Source organism: Pezoporus occidentalis, unplaced genomic scaffold (genome assembly GCF_034315485.1).
Source record: "Pezoporus occidentalis ecotype Australia unplaced genomic scaffold, CSIRO_AGI_Poc_V1 ctg263, whole genome shotgun sequence".
NCBI lineage: Eukaryota > Metazoa > Chordata > Aves > Psittaciformes > Psittacidae > Pezoporus > Pezoporus occidentalis.
In genome coordinates this window covers 27,094-44,617 of record NW_026914534.1, presented here as the reverse complement: position 1 = coordinate 44,617, position 17,524 = coordinate 27,094, and the positions used below count along the sequence as shown (strand labels likewise).

The 17,524-nt window shown below is 43.4% G+C and overlaps 2 protein-coding genes across 2 annotated transcripts in view; both read right to left on the bottom strand.

Annotated features, from left to right (window-relative positions):
- LOC134166482 (histone H2B 5-like) overlaps positions 1-17,524 on the bottom strand; it is a 218,780-nt gene that overhangs the window by 189,481 nt on the left and 11,775 nt on the right. The window lies entirely within an intron of this gene.
- Positions 14,664-15,614, bottom strand: LOC134166533 (histone H1.11L-like). Its single transcript, XM_062624244.1, has one exon. The coding sequence runs from the start codon at positions 15,594-15,596 to the stop codon at positions 14,664-14,666; it is 933 nt and encodes a 310-aa protein (XP_062480228.1). The 5' UTR covers positions 15,597-15,614.

Sequence of the window (17,524 nt, the reverse complement as noted above, 5' to 3'; positions counted from 1 at the left end):
GCGGCCAGAGGGAGGAAGTGATAAAGGTGCTAGGGAGGAACAGCCTAAGTGTCATTCCCGGCATTGACTTTCATACTGAGACAGAACCAGCTTTAATCAAAGACAGGTTCTTTGGATGAGTTCAGGAAAAAAGGATTTTTTTTGGTGGCACTAAATGGTACAGGCTAAAGTGGCCTGTGGCGGCAGGGACATCTGTTTTCAGCAGTTGTGTTGAAGTTGTGGCATCTACTTTCTTGCTTGGTGGGCTTTTACTCTTCAGGGCTGTTTGGTGACATGGAATCTCTGATTGTGCCCCTTGTGTCCCCCTGGCCTAGCTAAAGCTACCTGGCTATCACTGAGTGGTAAGGCTTCACTGTTGAATGTGTGTGATATGTAGCCACGCAATTGCTGGGGCTGACCTTAGGAAAGCTCAAAGATCAAGAGGCAGCAGTCAGGGAGAGGAGGCTGTGATTATTCATTTGAATGGGAGTTTGGTTTTAGATCATCTTAAAATGACTGTGGAACAGTATGTGAAGTGTTTTGTCAGGGTGGACCTGCATGAGCTGGGACATGAATGAATATATAAATAATGTTGAAGAGCTACTTCAACGTGTCACAGACCTGAAAAAAAGAAAACATTGTTTTGAAGATGCTTAAATAAGCTGTCTAGTCTGTCACACTTTGTACACATTGCATTTTAACAGGAAGGTGAGTTTTGACATTGAAGGAAACTGTGCTTTAGCCCTTCCCTTTGTTTTAGCAAACACACTTGAATTGGAGCCCATGTGCCTTGGCAGAGGTTTACATTTGATAGACACAAGAGTTCTTTTGCACGTTCCCAAACATAATAGGCTTCTTCCTTATGCAACTGCAATCATGAGGACATGATTTGAGTGCCGAAGAGAAAATCTGCTTTTTTATTCCCTCACAGAGTTTCCTTCACACTGAAAGACCTGCACGTCACATAAGACGAGATGCTGGTCTCAGCCTAGGATGGTTTCTTATGGAATCATCCCTGGGCTCCTTCACCATCTAAAGAGAATGCTTCTCCATAATCCACCCCAATAATGGGGCGCAGACCCAGAAAGTAAGGACTCTCCCTAAGAACTACAGATGTCAACCTGACTTTAAAAATGAAATGTGATTAGAATAAGGAACAGTATTTCCTAGCGAGTTTCCTTACAGCAGTATGGTGTTACCTGTTTTATCCCTACTAACACTCTCACAAGCACCTCTTTGGGGAGAATGCTGGTCTTCTCTCCCAGCAATAATTACGGAGACCCTCTCCAGCAAAAGTGAACAAGTAGGAATGGGAGCAGGATGGGAGAGGAGCTTATTTTCTGAGTGCCTGCCAAGGACTGAAAGGCTTTCAGTGCCATCAGTGCACCCGCCCAGATGTGAGCACATCTGCCAAGTCACCAAGCAGGACCCAGGAGCCTGCTTGGAGTGAATCTTGGCTACTGGGGATCTCAAGACCTGTGGGGTAGGTCTGACCTTCACTAGGTAATCCTGCAACCTAGTGGAGGCCTCACCATCTTGCCTGATGCAGGTTTTCACCCAGTCCCTCTGCTGCTGCAGCCTCTTAATTCTTGGCCTGTCCAGCACTTGTGCTTGGGGGTGGAAGGGGCACAGCAGGTGTTTCACAACTACCTTGACCAAAAATGGTCCCTCTGCTCCACCCTTTCCCATCTAGCCACACCCTCTTGAGAGGGGCAGAAGCCAGACTCATGCAAATTCTGCCCTGGAGGCATTTTATAGGAGCAGATGACCAGCAAGGGGAAGGAAGGATGTTTTATTGCCTCAGCTCTCTTCCTTCCAGTGAATTTTAGCAGAAAGGACTGGTCTTTCTGCTGTTGTTCTCTCCAGCAGAAAGGATATATAGCAGAAATGTTTATTGTGAAGCTGTTTGGAGCTAGTGCAATGTAACATTTGAATTGTAAATGTGTAACATTTGGAGCTGAGTGTCAAAGGTATGCTATGACCAAATAAATTAGTACATTTGAGTAAATTTCCATTCAAATATCATCTTTTTAATGGACTTTCCATCACTCTTGGTACTTTCAAGCTTAACTGCTGGATTCTGGGGTCACTTGAACCAATGACAAGTTTTAACTCTTCACAGCCAGATATTCATTCAGATTCAGTGAGAACTTTAGTGGGCCAAAACTAAAACAAATAAAGCAAGTTAGATCAAAAAGGGCTGCATCGGCTTTTAGTAAACTTACCAGTAGATCCAAACTAAAGTTTTGAAAGCATTTCAGAATGAGATAGGACTGAGGTCAGTGGTGTGTGTGTGTGATTTTATCTAGGTTTGGAGAAAGCTACAAAGAGTAGGGCAAGGTGTAAGAAACTGGACAGCCTGTGGGATAGAAACACCTCTTGTTAGTTCCAGTTTGGTAGGATATAAGCCAAGTACATTGACTGTGCCTGTTCCTGCTTTGTAAGCAAGCTTTCATATAACAAAACTACCATCCTAAATTGCCTTGTCAAAACCCTGCCGGCATTGTCTACAGAGATCAAATATTTATTTGGACATGGAGATTGAATTTCTGCAATGGACTTAAACAGACCAGCTTATACTGTCATTGTCACCTTTAATTTATGTGTTTCAGTGCAGGCTGTATGCCATAAGGCACTCTTTCTGACACACAAAATCCCAAATCCCCACTTAGCCTGAATGCCTCCAGCCTTGCCTATGGAACAGATGATGTGACTGAGTGTGGCCATATGCAGGTTCTGCTGATACCAGTGCTGCTGGAGGATTTTTGTCTGTTCAGTATCTCAACAATGGCAGCAGTGCCAAAACAAGCAAGTCTGCTCCCTATACCCTCAAGCACTGTAGAGAACAGAGAATTATTGCCCTATTTCCAGAACTGCAAAGAAACCTAATAGCTTGGTGAAAAGTAGAAATTAGATAGCCCGGTTTCTTGTGGCTTTTCTTTCCTGTGGACTTCTTGATGACTGAGCTCACCTTGCAATATTTCTCTCAAAGAAAACAAGAGTCTGGATTCTTCTCACCTACATAACTACTTATTTTCATGAAACTAGCGAGAAGTCAGTGTCTTTGAAACCTAGGCTGCTTTATAAAATTCTGTCTGAGATTGTCTAGGAAGCTAAAAAAGCTACTGGTTGACAAACCTGCCAACAGTCCTGCTCCCGTAACCTTCATTTCTGTAGGGAGCTAGGCTAGAACAGTCCCTGTGTCTTGCAACCAAAACACAAGGCACAGATGTCCATGGTTTCTTATTGCCCTTTGCCAGTGTGAGTCTTGCAGTGTTTAGCTAATCTTTAGTTTTATATACTGCTCTATGGCCTGCCAGGATGATGTCCATGTCATCCAGTGCAGGAGGAGGAGCTGCTGGTGCAGGAGCTTTTGATGGCCTTTCTGTTCTGCACATTGGTGAGTCTGGGCAGTGCCCCCAGAACTGCAGTCTGAATGGGAAGGAAAAGCAGCTTAGCTGGGAAGCATGGCACTAATAATATGTCTTTACCAAAAAAAAAAAACCCAACTGATGGGCTGGAAAAACTCAGGTGTAAATCCCTAAAGCTAGTTTTGGAAACCTTGCAAGAACAGATTACTGGATAGATGTAACATTCATTAGCTAGGAAATTAGAATGTCTGCGTTTCTATCAGGCAGCACAGGACAGAGCTTTTACCTGGCCCCCCTATTTGTCCCCTTGCCAGGGGGACAGGTTGATTTCTGGGTTAATGATATCTAAGAGAGACACTCTCGACATCTCTTACGCCTCAATTTTTGTTTTCAATTGCTCTGATATGGCTGCTGGTGAGGTAAAAAGTCTTGGCTTTGACGGTACCTAGAAAAACTCTAAACTCGGAGGCTTGAGAGCACCAAGCAACAATTCACTAATCAATCACACTGGAGAGAAGGGCTAGGAAAAAATACTTTTGTCAGGAAAATGGGATTTAGTATCATCCCGTATTTACATAATGAAGACTTCCTCATTCCATCTCTGTATTTGTCACTGGCCAAGGCCAGAAAACTGTGGTGACTGGGCTCACCCTACATATCTATGTGCTTCCTTACCAGCTACCAGGGCAGTGGCTGGGCCACATGATTTCAAACAGGCTAAAAGAGCATCACATTGAACCAAGAATTTAAAAGAATAAAACAAAAAATAACTCGTGTGATGATATGAGGTCTCAGTGCATTGATATTGTCTGACATAAATTTTGTAAAGAAAACTTTTTTTTACTATTTTTATGAACTCTAGTATTTATTTTTATATATGAAAGAAAAAGAGTATGGTTTTAGAATCTGTGATTTTATTTAATCTTAATTCTTCTTTTGCTTCTTCAGATTAACCAACTGTTCTATTGAACATCATTTGCAGCTAGCCAAGAGAGATATTTAGTATTCATAAAAATACACAGGCATTTAATTAAAAATTAACTTAGATAAGAGAACTTGTAATCAAGTTTAGGTATTGGAGATATTTGGTTAGATTGAGTCTTTATTGCAGGTCTTCATGTTGATTCCATGCCAGTTTTACCAATGATGCTGACTTTGTGTTGGGAATATTCAGCTCAAACCCCTCATACTTCATAAAGGCGGATTTGACTTGTCCTGGGATAATCACAGTCATGTGTCACTGCTGCATTCCTTCTCATCAAAGAAAAGAGTTTATCCTCAGTCCTTATAGAAACTGGTACTGCATTTGAAGAAGATGAACCAAAAGTTGAGAGGTTTGGACTGTGATCGAAGACCACATCCTCGACTCCTCTAAATTTCTCATGTGTTCTTGTGTTCTCTCAGTTTTTTAAAACACTTGCAAGACCTATTTTTTGAGGGTTTTGTTTTTTTTTGGGGGTTTTGAATTATTATTCATTTCATATTGTTAAGCTTTTACTAGCAGGTTTAAGGTTCAGCAGAAAACACTCCCTGTAAGAAATGCACTGTTATAAAAACAAAATGATGAAACTAATTGTGTTTGAGTAACCCTTCCATCTGGCATGTTTCATGTATAAACATGTCAGACACACGAATGGCTGAAGAAGTCCAGAAGAAGTTAAAAACTGTTGCTTTGAACTTCAGACAAGGATGCATCTCACTTCATTTCAGCACTCTTCTGAAGAGTTCACATGCAGCATTTCTCCACTTTCCGAAGCTCCCTCTAGAGCCCGAGAAGAAACAGCCATCCCAAAAGGCTGGTTCAGTCCATCTCTTTCAGGCACTTGCTCTGCAATGTGTGACTTACTATAGATAGCAATTCTTTATTTTCCTCCTGCCGCATTCAATGTCGCCCAGGGTTGTTAGGTTTATGCTCCAATTCTGAATTTCCTGTCTCATCGAGACTGCTCTGGGCCAGAGATGGTCCCTGTAATCCAGTACTTGGTGTCCTGCAGTACTAGCAGGAGATGCTATTGCGGAAGCGTGCAGGTCTCAATGGTACATACCTGCTTGCCCCCCTACAAAAACAGGCCCCTGTTGCCCGTGGATTTATCTGATACCTTTTGATTCTGCTGACGCCAGCTGTCTCCATTGCCTCCTGGAACAGTAAAGTCCACAATTTCCCAGTTACTCATGGTATAAAAAAGTATATTCTTTTGTCTGTTTTCAGGCACTTCTTTCATAGAGTGACCCATATGCTAGCCCTGTCAGATCAGGAAAAGAGAAGTCAATAGGTTTGGTGATCTTGCACTGTTCAGTACCTGGCATGTGGTCCCCCCTCATGCTTGTGACAAGTTGTCAATCACATTTCAGGGTTAGCAGAGGACATGTACAGAAGAACACAGGATTTTGTAGAGCTGCACTTCAGAAGGCAGAGAGGGAATGTGATGAATAATATCACTGCATCACAGTCCTAATGGTTTCTCCTAGGTCCAGGCAGACTAAGATTCAGTTTTAAATAGCTGAATCTGAGCTGAAAAAACCCAAACCCAACAACAAAACCAACCAACCAACCAACCCAACCCCCTCCCTCCAAAAAAACCAGCCCAACCCACAAATTAACCCACCCCAAACAACCCAACCACAAATGACACAATTCAAATCATCATTATTTTTGTCAAGCCAGGCCTTCATTTTCTATTCAGGTCTTCCATTCACAAAATTTGATAGCTGCAAGGTGATTCCTCTTGGTAACCCACCAAGGCTAGGAAAAATAATCAGAAACATTCCGTACTATTGCCAGTGTGCTTAGAGAGAGGGAGAAAGGGAAATGGTCTAAAGCAGATAGATCTTTTTTGTACTTTTTTTAGCATTTACATGAAGGCATAACCTGGTGTGAGGACCTCAGAAATTACTTATTACCGAGACCTGATTGGAAAGAATATCTGTCAGTAATACAAACCTTTTCGAAGGGAAATCTATTAAGAGGAGGTGGTAATCTCGAGAAGGAGCTGAGCGCATCTTTCAAGTACAGTACCAAACCTGTCGGGAGATCCAGCAAGAGCAAGTCACCACTCCTGTGAGGTCTGAGAGCTCGTGCTTCCGGATGAAGGGAAGTTGGCCAGCTCAGAGCCAGGACATGAGCTTGGCATTTCTCCCATGCTCTTAGTTCACCTGTGTGCTGTGCCTGAGTGCTCTGCTGCCTGGTGTCCCTGAAGCAATTTCACAAGACTATAGCGATGGTCAGCAGATGCTTTTGGCCCAGCTGGATTCATCCCACTTCCTGAACCCTCATGAACAAATGATCAGGACAGGGGAGGGAGGAAAGGAAACCTGGTAGAGAAAGCGTTTCCCTGCATCTGCAGATACGCCCTGCATAACTAGCAGAAGCCACAAGGGTAGGGCATGACTGAGTGACCCTTTGGTTTGAAAATGTGCAGTTTTAAAAAATGCTATCTAAAAATGTCATCATTCTGGGAGGTACAAAGGCTTGGAGGGGTAGTGAACCTCGCTGGTAGTGTCTGAAAGATCAGGTAGTGCCTCTTTGTTACCACTCCAAAATCAAACAAAGTAAACAAACAAAAATAACAATAATAAAAACAGATATTTCTTTAGTTATTCTTTGATTTTTTTTTTTCTAATTCACTGCAGACACAAACAGTAAAGAGAAACCTGGCTTTTGAGACAAGGTGAGCTTGGCCTAGGATAAGGGTTATAGAGAACAATAAAGGCTCCTGAGGTTGGATGGAGCCAAGATAAACCCTGTTGTCACTGAGGACAGCCCACAGCAGGTTCTACCTTACAGTTTGCTTCTCACTGACAGAAGATGCTCTTCTGATGGCAGCTGGAAATTGGTGGGATAAGATGAGGAAATTCTCCTCTGAAATACTCCCCAAAGCCCCCTATTTTCAAGAAAGATTCTGTTGAAAAAAAAAACCAAACCAACATCCTAAAACCAGCATTTCCTTTGAGCTCCTTGACATTTGGAGCTCTGGGGAAAGGGAAACCCTAAACTCCACCAGGGCAGAATTAGATTACCAAGGACCACTCTTATGACTCATGCCCACATCAACATCACTGTCCACACAAGTACTGTGTAGAAGAGATGTTTGTGCGGAAGGTAGTTTCCTCTTTATTTCCTCACAGGCTACACATGGCTACATGTTTAATTTAGTTTTTAAGATAGCTTTTCACAGATTATTTTGTAGCCCATCACCTCACTATATGAGCTCTCCCATTCACTTTCCCCATCCCATTTCTGATTAGAGGACACATCCACGTTTCTTGGGAGGACTGGTCCAGAGAACAACAACCCTGAAGTAGGATGCCAGACTGAAGTACACCATTTCTATGTGCATAAAGGGTCATGGTGCATTGTGCATACAAGCTCCATACTATATAACAGAACCCTCTTCTACAATGCATGGTACTTACAGTATCCCAAACAGGGCCCTTTTAGAACCCATCCCACGCCCACTTTGTGCACACATACCAGATCCAACATCCAGCTTTCCAGCCTAAATCCCTGCTTTGAGACACAGGTGGATAGAACTGGGGTTGGAGGAGTTTCTCGATACTCTGGGGAAGGACGTGAAGATGACAGACTTCACAGTGTACATGAGTGGCTTCTAGGATAAGCCAGAGAGGACTGTAATTGTCATGGTCTACTTCAATGCCTGTGGCAAAGAAAGGAAAGAGAAAAGCTTTGGTTGCAATTGCAAGCTCCAGGGGAAGAAGATGAAACCAGAGTGTTTACACTCTCCTGCTGCTGAAGAGTTCCCACTATGCTGCTTAGGACGAGGGAGGGACACAGATGGTAGATTCATAACCTGACTGAGAATGAGGTTTCAGCAGAAGCTGGGAACACTTCTGTACTACAGAGCACTTGCATAGAAGGGATGGACTTCATCTGGACCAAAAGAGAAATGTGCTTCAGGCTATGAACATGCAGACGGTTGTAAGTGAGCTTTTCAAGTGAGGTGTGGGGGAAAGCCAACCAGTAGTGACATTTTCCAGGACAGTGTTATCAAGGACAAGACATTGGCATTGAAAAAGAAGGTCAAGGAACCAAATCAGTTCTGTGATTGTCTCAACATCAGGGCTCAAAGCCTGGTGAACAAAACAGAACACTGGCACATTTTGCTGGTACACTTTGGCACTTTGGAAACCTTGAGCTTGCTAAAAATAAGCTCAAAGAAACAGCTGGGAGCATTAGCCCTTGCTTAAACACAGCGAAGTCAGGGAGCTGGATCAGGTTTCAGAAAGCAAATATGTCGCTCTATTTTGTGCCTTTTTAGAGAGGTGTCTGAACATGAGCATCCTTCTTTCAGCTTCAGTAGAGATCAAGTATTGTACCTGAAACACTAAGGGCAGGACTTTCCATGGTGGGTTGTCACAAAGGATCCTGGCAGAAAGCAGTCTCTTTCTCCAAAATCTCCTCCTCGGTAAGAGTCTTTTCCTCCTTAGCTTAGTAGATTGTAAGTAGGCACTGGTGATCAGGCTGCCTACTTCTCGCCACCTTTCATATTTCAGGAAGCATACGGTGACTGACTCATTTCCTGATGTATACTCAAAAATCACACCAGCTTGGATACAGAACCTCTGGTTACCAATATGAAGCTACAGACAATCCACACCTTCTTGCTTTTCTGCAGCAATCTCAACAAACTTGGGAGGTGCTGATGTGGAGGCAGACAAGAGGTGGAATCTGGTGGTTTGCTCCTTGCCTCCTCTGCAGAACCAAGTGGTGAATGTAGGTGGCCTCAGTTTCAGATCAGTGTTTGCTCCCTGGGGCTACCTTGTGACCTAGCACAGCTTTTGCAATACTGATCTGGCCATGACTTTAAAATCCCTTGTTCTGGGCCTCTTCAAGACTGGAGGGTGAGGCTTTCCCATTTTTAAGTGTATTTCATACTTCTGATTCTAGAGAACTTGATGTGAGGAATATTAATTCAACTTTCAAGACCACAACATCCTTGTATCTATATTTCTTGCAAAAGAAAAGGCATCATTAGGCCAACAGAATTTTTTCCCTCAAAAGACCCATGGGATGAAATTTAGTTTTTTTTTTTCTGAATATGGAAGGGATGGGGTAGCTGTAATACATGCCAGCAATAAGGAAAGAGATTGCTTCATGCAGCTAAGTTTTAAAAACCTCTTAGAAGCTGTTCATCAGCTCAAAACTGCCAGAGGAGTTTAATGGAAAAGGAACAAGAGATATGTGTATTGAGGGTCCCGAAAAGAAGCACTTTACATAACACACCCTACATATGTTTACAAAGAAGGTGGCAAAGCAACCCATCAGAAGAATCCCTCTTCCTCCAGGTCTTCTCTGAAGATGTCTGCTTGCCCAGCTCCATGCAGCTCCCCTGTTTTCACAGGTCACTGCTGCCAGCAGCTATTTTTGCACTTACCTCAGGGCGCTGGACATCTGTGCCAAACTGCTCCTTTCCTTTGCAGACTCTGCAACCCAGCGTCCTCTAGGAAAAGTGCAGGGGACATCATCTTTCAGACCCTGCCCTCCTGCAACACAGGGAGAAGGGCCAATCTATTCTCCCTCAAGGATGTTTGTCCACTGATGCTGAGCCACTGTGAGGTCACTGACGGTGGAAGAAGGGAAGTGAGAAGAATCAATTTTGTAAAGTAAAGGAGGAGCAAAGCTACTAATACAAGATCTTTCCATGGAGGCTGCAGAGCTGACTAAATCTAGTGAGTCCTCTTCTGCAAGCAGGTCTTTTCCCAGACCACACAGGTCACAGCACTCAGGAGGTTAACTACATCCAAAAGGCAGCTCATATGTGTCTAGATTAATCAGAGCACAGCTAATATGCTTATCTGCTGATAGCAAGTAAAGGCAATTATCCTCTCCTTGCCCAGGGTGGACACCTATGGGGAGCAGGTGAACCTCAAGGGCTGTACGCCACCAGAACTTTGAGACCAGCTTCTCTAGAGGAAACGAAACTGGCTAAGGCACCACTGTGATGTATCATGGTTCAGAGTGCGAAGGGAAAGGATGGGAACTCCCACCAGTACTTAGTAGAGAGACATATACACGGTCACCCAAATCAAAACTGTGGGTCAGCATTTTCTCCAGATAACAGCTAAAACGTGGAACAAAGGGCTTTTTCTTCTGCACTCTTTGAGGCTTTGTGACTGTGCTGGAGCAGGCAGAAATGCCGTTATTTAAACGGACAGTCTCGCAACTGAAGCTGACTGCTGCTAGTCCAAAACCTCTTTAGATGTTTCCCTGTGAGGGTCAATGAAGTGAAGGTAGAAGGGTGGCTCAGATCCAGCTGACTACTGTGGGTCCTATTCCAAGCCAAGCCATTCCCACATTTTGATATGTTTGATGACAAAAGAGTTGGGAATCACAAAACTGAGGTGCAGGAACTGTTGTTCTCAGCTGTCTCGAACCTAAAGCTGGTGACTACATCCAATATCGATGATTATTTGTAGAAGTGGCAGTAGAGTTTTTTAATAAGTGAAATGCACAGGTCTGTAATCAAACATTTGCATGTAACTTGGCCAAAGTCACTCTTTATTGTCTGGATCTAGACAGATGCTGGATCTAGACAGATGCTGAAGCAGGAGCTTTGAGAACATATTATAATCCCTGTTACACCTAGGAGGGGTCATGTCAGCGCAGAACCTTCCCAGCATTTCCTGGGCCTGTCCTTTCCTAACATGTCACTCCTCCCACCCTACCCAGGTCCCAGGATCCCATTTCAGCCTCCATGGGGTTTTCAGTCCCTACCAGCAACAGGGCTGGTGTCCAGTTCCCCACAGCCCTGCCTGCACTAGGAAGGTGCCTGATGTCCAGGACTGTGTCTGACCCCAGAGTCCCTCACCAGGCCTGATCCTGTCCTTGTCTGCAGACTGATATCCTGGTCTGGCCTGTGTGTGTACACAGGTGAGCTGAGGTTTGTGACAAATTAAAAAGAGGAGAAAAATTCATTGCATTTTGAACAGGTTTTATGTTTTGTGATTTGGTTGTTTGTTTTCTTTTTTTTTTTTTTCCTGTGAGATTAGATGCATCATCTCTGAACTGGTTTTCTGCTGACAGGAAATAGTGAGAGTTAACATGTATTGCTAGGCCTCAGCAGGAGGTGGAAACCCAAACCAGCCAAAACCTGGAGGATCTAAGTAACTATATCTTTAAGAAATGTGAATAAGCAACTCTCAGTTCTCTCACCTCCAAAATCCGGATGGGCTTTGCATATTTGAGAAAGGCATGACAATGTGACATGAATAAATGCAGTACAGTTAGATACTCATGTGGAAAAGTCCTAAGGAAGGGGAGGAAATGGAGCAAACAGTTCAGGAAGAATTATCCTCAGTATGTTTAGAAAAGCTGAATACTGAACCCCTGTAAGGTGCTCTTCCTGGGACTTGTAATGTCATCTACAGTGGCCTCTACACTTTGTCACCTAGCGCCAGGTTAAGTACCACAAAAGGGCATGCAATAAATTGAAAATTACCCTGATCTTGCAAAAATTGCTTTTTGTCTTACATGTTTTAAGTTTGGTTTAAATTACTATATATTTTTTCAAGTTAGTAGGCACATGTTAGTGGTTATAATAATCTATACTTTTCATGCTGGCTGGAAGTGCTCTAAAGAGGCTTTCGATCTGAGCTGGCTCATATTGGTAACACTGCCAAAAAATGTTCTTTGCTACTCTACCAGATATTTCTGTCCATACTGACAGAGCATGTAGAGATGAACAACATGGAACACTACTGAGGTCCTGTTGTTCTTGATGGTCACCTCTTCTAAGGTGAGGCAGCAAAGCTTGCTCTAATTTTGATGGCAAATGTATGAGGGAGGGAGAATCTCTCCCAGCAAGTGTCCTCCTTGTCCACTCCTTTTTTGTGTCTGCGTTGCAGGGAAATGGGTACTCCTTCCAGGTATGCTAAGTGAGCTTGATCATAACTAGAGCAAGGACCTCTGGTGCATAACTTCAGGCTTTTTGTGCTGCTAATCACATAAGAAATAGCAGTATTTGGGGGAGGAGGGCGAACCATGGTCCTTGTGTATTCACTACTGAATGAGGTAACACTGTATTCAGCTTTCCTTGTGTTCATTGATTTTCCTCTGGTATTTCTGCATCCTCCCCCTGACATACACGGCGCGACTGTTTATGAGATGGTAATGAGAGCATATCATCTTCTTAACAACAAGGGAAGGGAATAATGAAGTGAACATGGAAGTGGAAAATCATTAAGTAGAACTTAAAATAATTACAAAACCCATCTTTGAATTGCAAAATGGCCATTTAACATTTGATAGAGATCGGTAGCCTCAAAAGTGGAGTAAGACAAGGACTACTACAATGTGCCGCAGTGTTGCTCTGGCACATACTGAGAGGCTTTTTCTCTGGAGATTGTTAGTGTTACAGTTGTCACAGCTATACAGAGTTTAATCATAGATCTTATTCCCTCTGACTACGTAAGGGAAACAGTCTTGAGAATATCCAGTTACGAATTGGAGGAAAATGTGCTATTGTGCTGCATGCTTACTCTTGCAAAATAAGAGGTGCAGAGATTGGGGGAAATTGTTTTATTGTGAGTTAGAAAGGCTTCAGTATTGGCATTAGTAATATGAAAAGAGTTGGTGAGTATAAAAAGATTCAGTTTACAGACAGGGCCACAAGTTTAGTTTTTGAAGGACATCAGAGCTGGATAAGACAGAGCAGACATACAGTCATCCATCTAATTTGAGGAAATTTTAGGAGACAGTAATTTCAATACTCAGTTCTTTATGCCCCCTATTACTACTTGAAGTAAATGTGTTACAGTCAAGTTCTCTTGCCTTTATAAAATTCTCAGTTAGCACTGGTCTATAAGCCATCCTGCTTCCAGCGAAGCCTTGAACGCCCGGATCCAGATTTGCTGAATTTGATACCTTATTTGCCCTCACTATCTCAAGAATAACTCCTCAGCTAGGAGACCTCAGCAATGAAGAAGAGTTAGAGAGAAATCGCAAGTGAGAGAAAAATATATGTTTATTTTTCTGAAGTCCTTTTACCATAAATATGCGAGAAAGCGTCAAACTGCCCGTATGAAGTTTTAAAGGGTGGGACTCTGTGAATTAATTGAAGATGAAGGGTCACTCAAAATCTTCAAGAGGTTCACTTGCCTTCCCTGTAGTGCAATGAGAGAGAGGAATGAGATGATATTTTCCAGTCACAGATCTTTCACTTCATTGAAATAGCGAAGCTGATTATCTGGTCAACGTCATACATAAACTCTGCAAGTGCAGTTTGTAGATATCAAGTAAAAATGCAGTAGCAATATGATGGTGCTAAACTGGCTTATGGCCATTAAACTTCAAGGTAAATGAATTAGGAACTCCTGCCAGAGACAAAAAAATACATACAGAGTTTTAGCTGACAAGATGTGAATGCTGATATAGTCACCACATTGCAGATAAACAGCTTTGCATCACTTCGTGCTGCAGCCAAAGATTTTATGTACAGAACCTGCTGTGAGTTGACCTGTAACCTGGCAAAAGAGCAGTGAGCAAAAATTGCGATTTTTCTTCCTGGCTTGGCATCAAAATAGAAAAATGGTACTTTCACATCTCTTGAAGACTCAATCTCTGCCAGTTTTTTCTCCATCTTACTGAATCATACTAACAGATTTTACACAAATAGCACTATGTGCCTTATTTAGAGTGTGGTCTGTTTCTGTATGTTAGAGACCTACATGAAGGTCAGTGATTCAGCACAAAGCTTTCATCTTTCTTCATGTCCCGATTTATCCCATTAACATCAAAGAGCCTTTTGCTATGTGAAGGACAGCAAAGGGTTGCAGAGAAAGTAGCCCATTCTGAGGTAAATAAAGTATGTACTGTCTATTATTTCACCCATAGCCTCTGGAAACTTTAGCTTTGGAAGTACCGGGGGAGGAAACATCCGTAATCGAGTGTTTTGCAGCAGCCAGAGGTATTAACTACGGTGAGAGAAGCGGAGGCACGGCTCGGGGCAGTTTGTGCTACCTCACTCTCTCTGAAAGCATTTTATTTTAAAGAATGGAATTCTAACTGCTCGCTTTCTTCTCTGACTCAGAAAAGACCCCCTAAAGATTAACAGCGAGTGTTCTGCCTCACGTCAACTTTAAAGGTTTTTTTTTAATTTAGAAAGAAAAACAAAACTTTCCCTCTCTGGATGTCAGTTCGGTTCCAGGACTCGGGATTTATCGCTTCCTCTCTACCCAAAGTCCACTCTTTTCGCGACTAAACACCGACAGTCGAAAATACACCCTTCAACTGCCCCAGCGTACGCAAAGGGGGCGAGCTCATGGCAGATAAAGTAGATAAAAAACATTTTATCTTGCTCAAAGAAACACAACCCGGATCGCGGAGCGCTGGGAGGTGGTGGGGCGGGGCGCCCAGGAGTCACCAATCAGTGCGCGCCGCGCTTCTATAAATAGGGGAGCTGCCGCTCGGGCCGCCGCTGAGTGTTTCGTAGCTATCATGGCGGAGACTGCTCCTGTTGCCGTGCCTGCTGCTGCCCCGGTCCCTGGCGCCAAAGCTGCGACCAAGAAACCGAAAAAGGCGACGGGTGGCTCTAGAGTCCGGAAGGCCGCGGGCCCCAGCGTTACCGAGCTGATCACCAAGGCCGTGTCCGCCTCCAAGGAACGCTTAGGCTTAGCTGCTTTGGGCTTCACCGCTTTCGCCTTGGCTGGACTCTTAGCTGCTGCCGCCGCCTTCTTGGGCTTGGCAACCTTAATCGCCTTTTTGGGGCTCTTGGCCGCCTTCTTGGCGGAAGCAACCGCAGGCTTCCTCACTTTCTTGGGGCTCTTCTTAGCCGTCACTGCTTTCTTGGGCTTCTTAGCGGCGCTGGCAGGTTTCTTAGCTGCCGGCTTCTTGGGTTTGGCCACAGCTGCTCGCTTTTTCGGAGCTTTTTCTTTCACCTCTCCCGGCTTCTTACTAAGCCGAAAAGAGCCGGAAGCACCGGTGCCCTTAGTCTGCACCAAGGTACCTTTGCTGACAAGGCTCTTGAGCCCCAGCTTGATGCGGCTGTTGTTCTTCTCCACATCGTAGCCGCCGGCGGCCAATGCCTTTTTGAGTGCGGCGAGGGAGAGCCCCTTGCGTTCCTTGGAGGCGGACACGGCCTTGGTGATCAGCTCAGTGACGCTAGGGCCCGCGGGCTTCCGGCCTTTGGAACTACCCGCCGCCTTCTTCACCTTTTTGGCGGTCGCTTTGGCAGCAGCTGCAGGGGCTGCCGGTGCTGCTTCCGCAGCTGGGGCTGGAGCAGTCTCCGACATGGCAACGCTCAGCAAACGACACCACCAAAGCTGCAGGACCAGCGGCGGCGCCCCCATTTATAGCAGCGCGGCGAGCCCTGATTGGTGCGTTGCCTCCAGAGGCCGGCCCCTCCGCCCTGCGATCTGCTTCTCGGTTTGTGTTTCTTCCTCCTCAAAAAAGTGTGTTTTTCGTTAAAAAACCGTGACTGCGGCTCCCCGTTTCTTAGCATTCGTGCTGCGGAGGGAGGGTATTTTGTCTCTCGTTGTTTCTGTTAGCTGGAAGTTCAAATGAGTTTCAGGGAAGCCAATAATCTCCAAGTTTTGCGATTGCACGCAAAGCCAGACAGTGAGATTTTGATTTTCACTTCCAAATTAAAACTCTGATTGTGACTGCACTGTCACAGTGGCAGCGGATTCATGTTCCAGAGAGGGTTTTTCATCAAGATAATGCAAAATGGAGGTAATTGAGAGACATTTTCTTACCGTAAATTAGCTTTGAAAACAAGCAAGTAACACAAAGTAGCCACTCAGCGGTGTTTCTGGGTTAGGAGTTATTTCCCATAAGACGGCTTCATCACTGAAAAATAATGAAACCTTTGGACACGGTGTCCTATTTAGCTCTAATCAGAGCTACTAAGAAGTAAAAGAAAGATAGTTTTCACCAGAAACTTTAATGTGAAAAACTGTTCTCTTGAATCAGTCAGTACCTCGAACATCTCATAGGAACATATAAAAGGTGTTTCACTGTTTCCCTCAGTCTTCTGCATCCTTGTATAAATATTTTGATGAAGCAATTTCCGATTTTTTATCCAAAAGGCTTCTTTTGATTAAAGACAATATGTAAACACATGAAATTCGATGTTGTTATTTTAAGATAGAGTTTATTTTTATGCTTACTTTTACACTATACTGCAGGCATTTTGTTAGACAGAATCTGCTGTTGTGGGTAAAAAAAACAATAATCAAAATATGGTGTGCATGTTTTCTTTCTGAAAAAGAGAGGTAAGGCTCAAGTCATTTCTTTAATAACAAAATAATGTAAATTCAAAATTATGTCCTCAGAAATGCCGAGAAAAAAACAAAGGCATGTTTTTTTCCAACCCATGAGTTTTATAACGTATGACAAACTGAATACACATAAAATGATTTTTTTTTTTTTTCCTTGAGATGAGTTGAAAGTGGAGTGTCATGTTCAGACATATATAGTACAATGCGGGAAAGAGTTTTAAGACCCTGTCAGTGGTGCTGGTTTACCATGACTAGGGTGTACCTGAAGTGTGAAAAACTGCTGAGAGATGCGATAGCACTTCATAGGGGCTTTTGTCTAGAGAAGACAAGCGGCAGAATAACATCATATGCTAGAGTACAAAACCAAAAAATCATGTGAATTTGGAGCTGTCTATACTGATGCTATATTTCACGATGGTTTCACCAGCTAACCCCACTGTGAATTGTGGATTCTGAACCACATTGTCACAAAAGTGAGTCTATTGGGAAGGACACATACCATTGAGAAGAAATTCCTGAGTATTAGTTCTGTAGCATACATATTTCCTTCACATTTTGTATCACACTTTGTCCTATTCACTTGTATCATACTCAGTCCACCTCTAAAGAGCTTTACCTCTAAAGTTTTTGATCCTTTGAAAATGCATTCCTGGCCTCTGTCCTTCCTCTAAACACCTGATATAGCAGCTCCCTCCTGGAGCAGTCTATATGCTTTCCTAAAAGTTCATTTGTTGGTTCTCCAACATTTTGATGGCATATCTTTACTCCTTCATTTTTTTTTTTTTCAATTATAGACTGTTAGTTTTAGGCTCAGCAAAGGAAGAAATGCAAAGAGATCTTGCAAACATTATCAGGTAGAGGAGACGAAGGAGGAAATAATTTTGTAAGTGCCCTTTAATTTCTTTAATTCCTTTAAATTAATGAGCAACCTTATTTAAAAA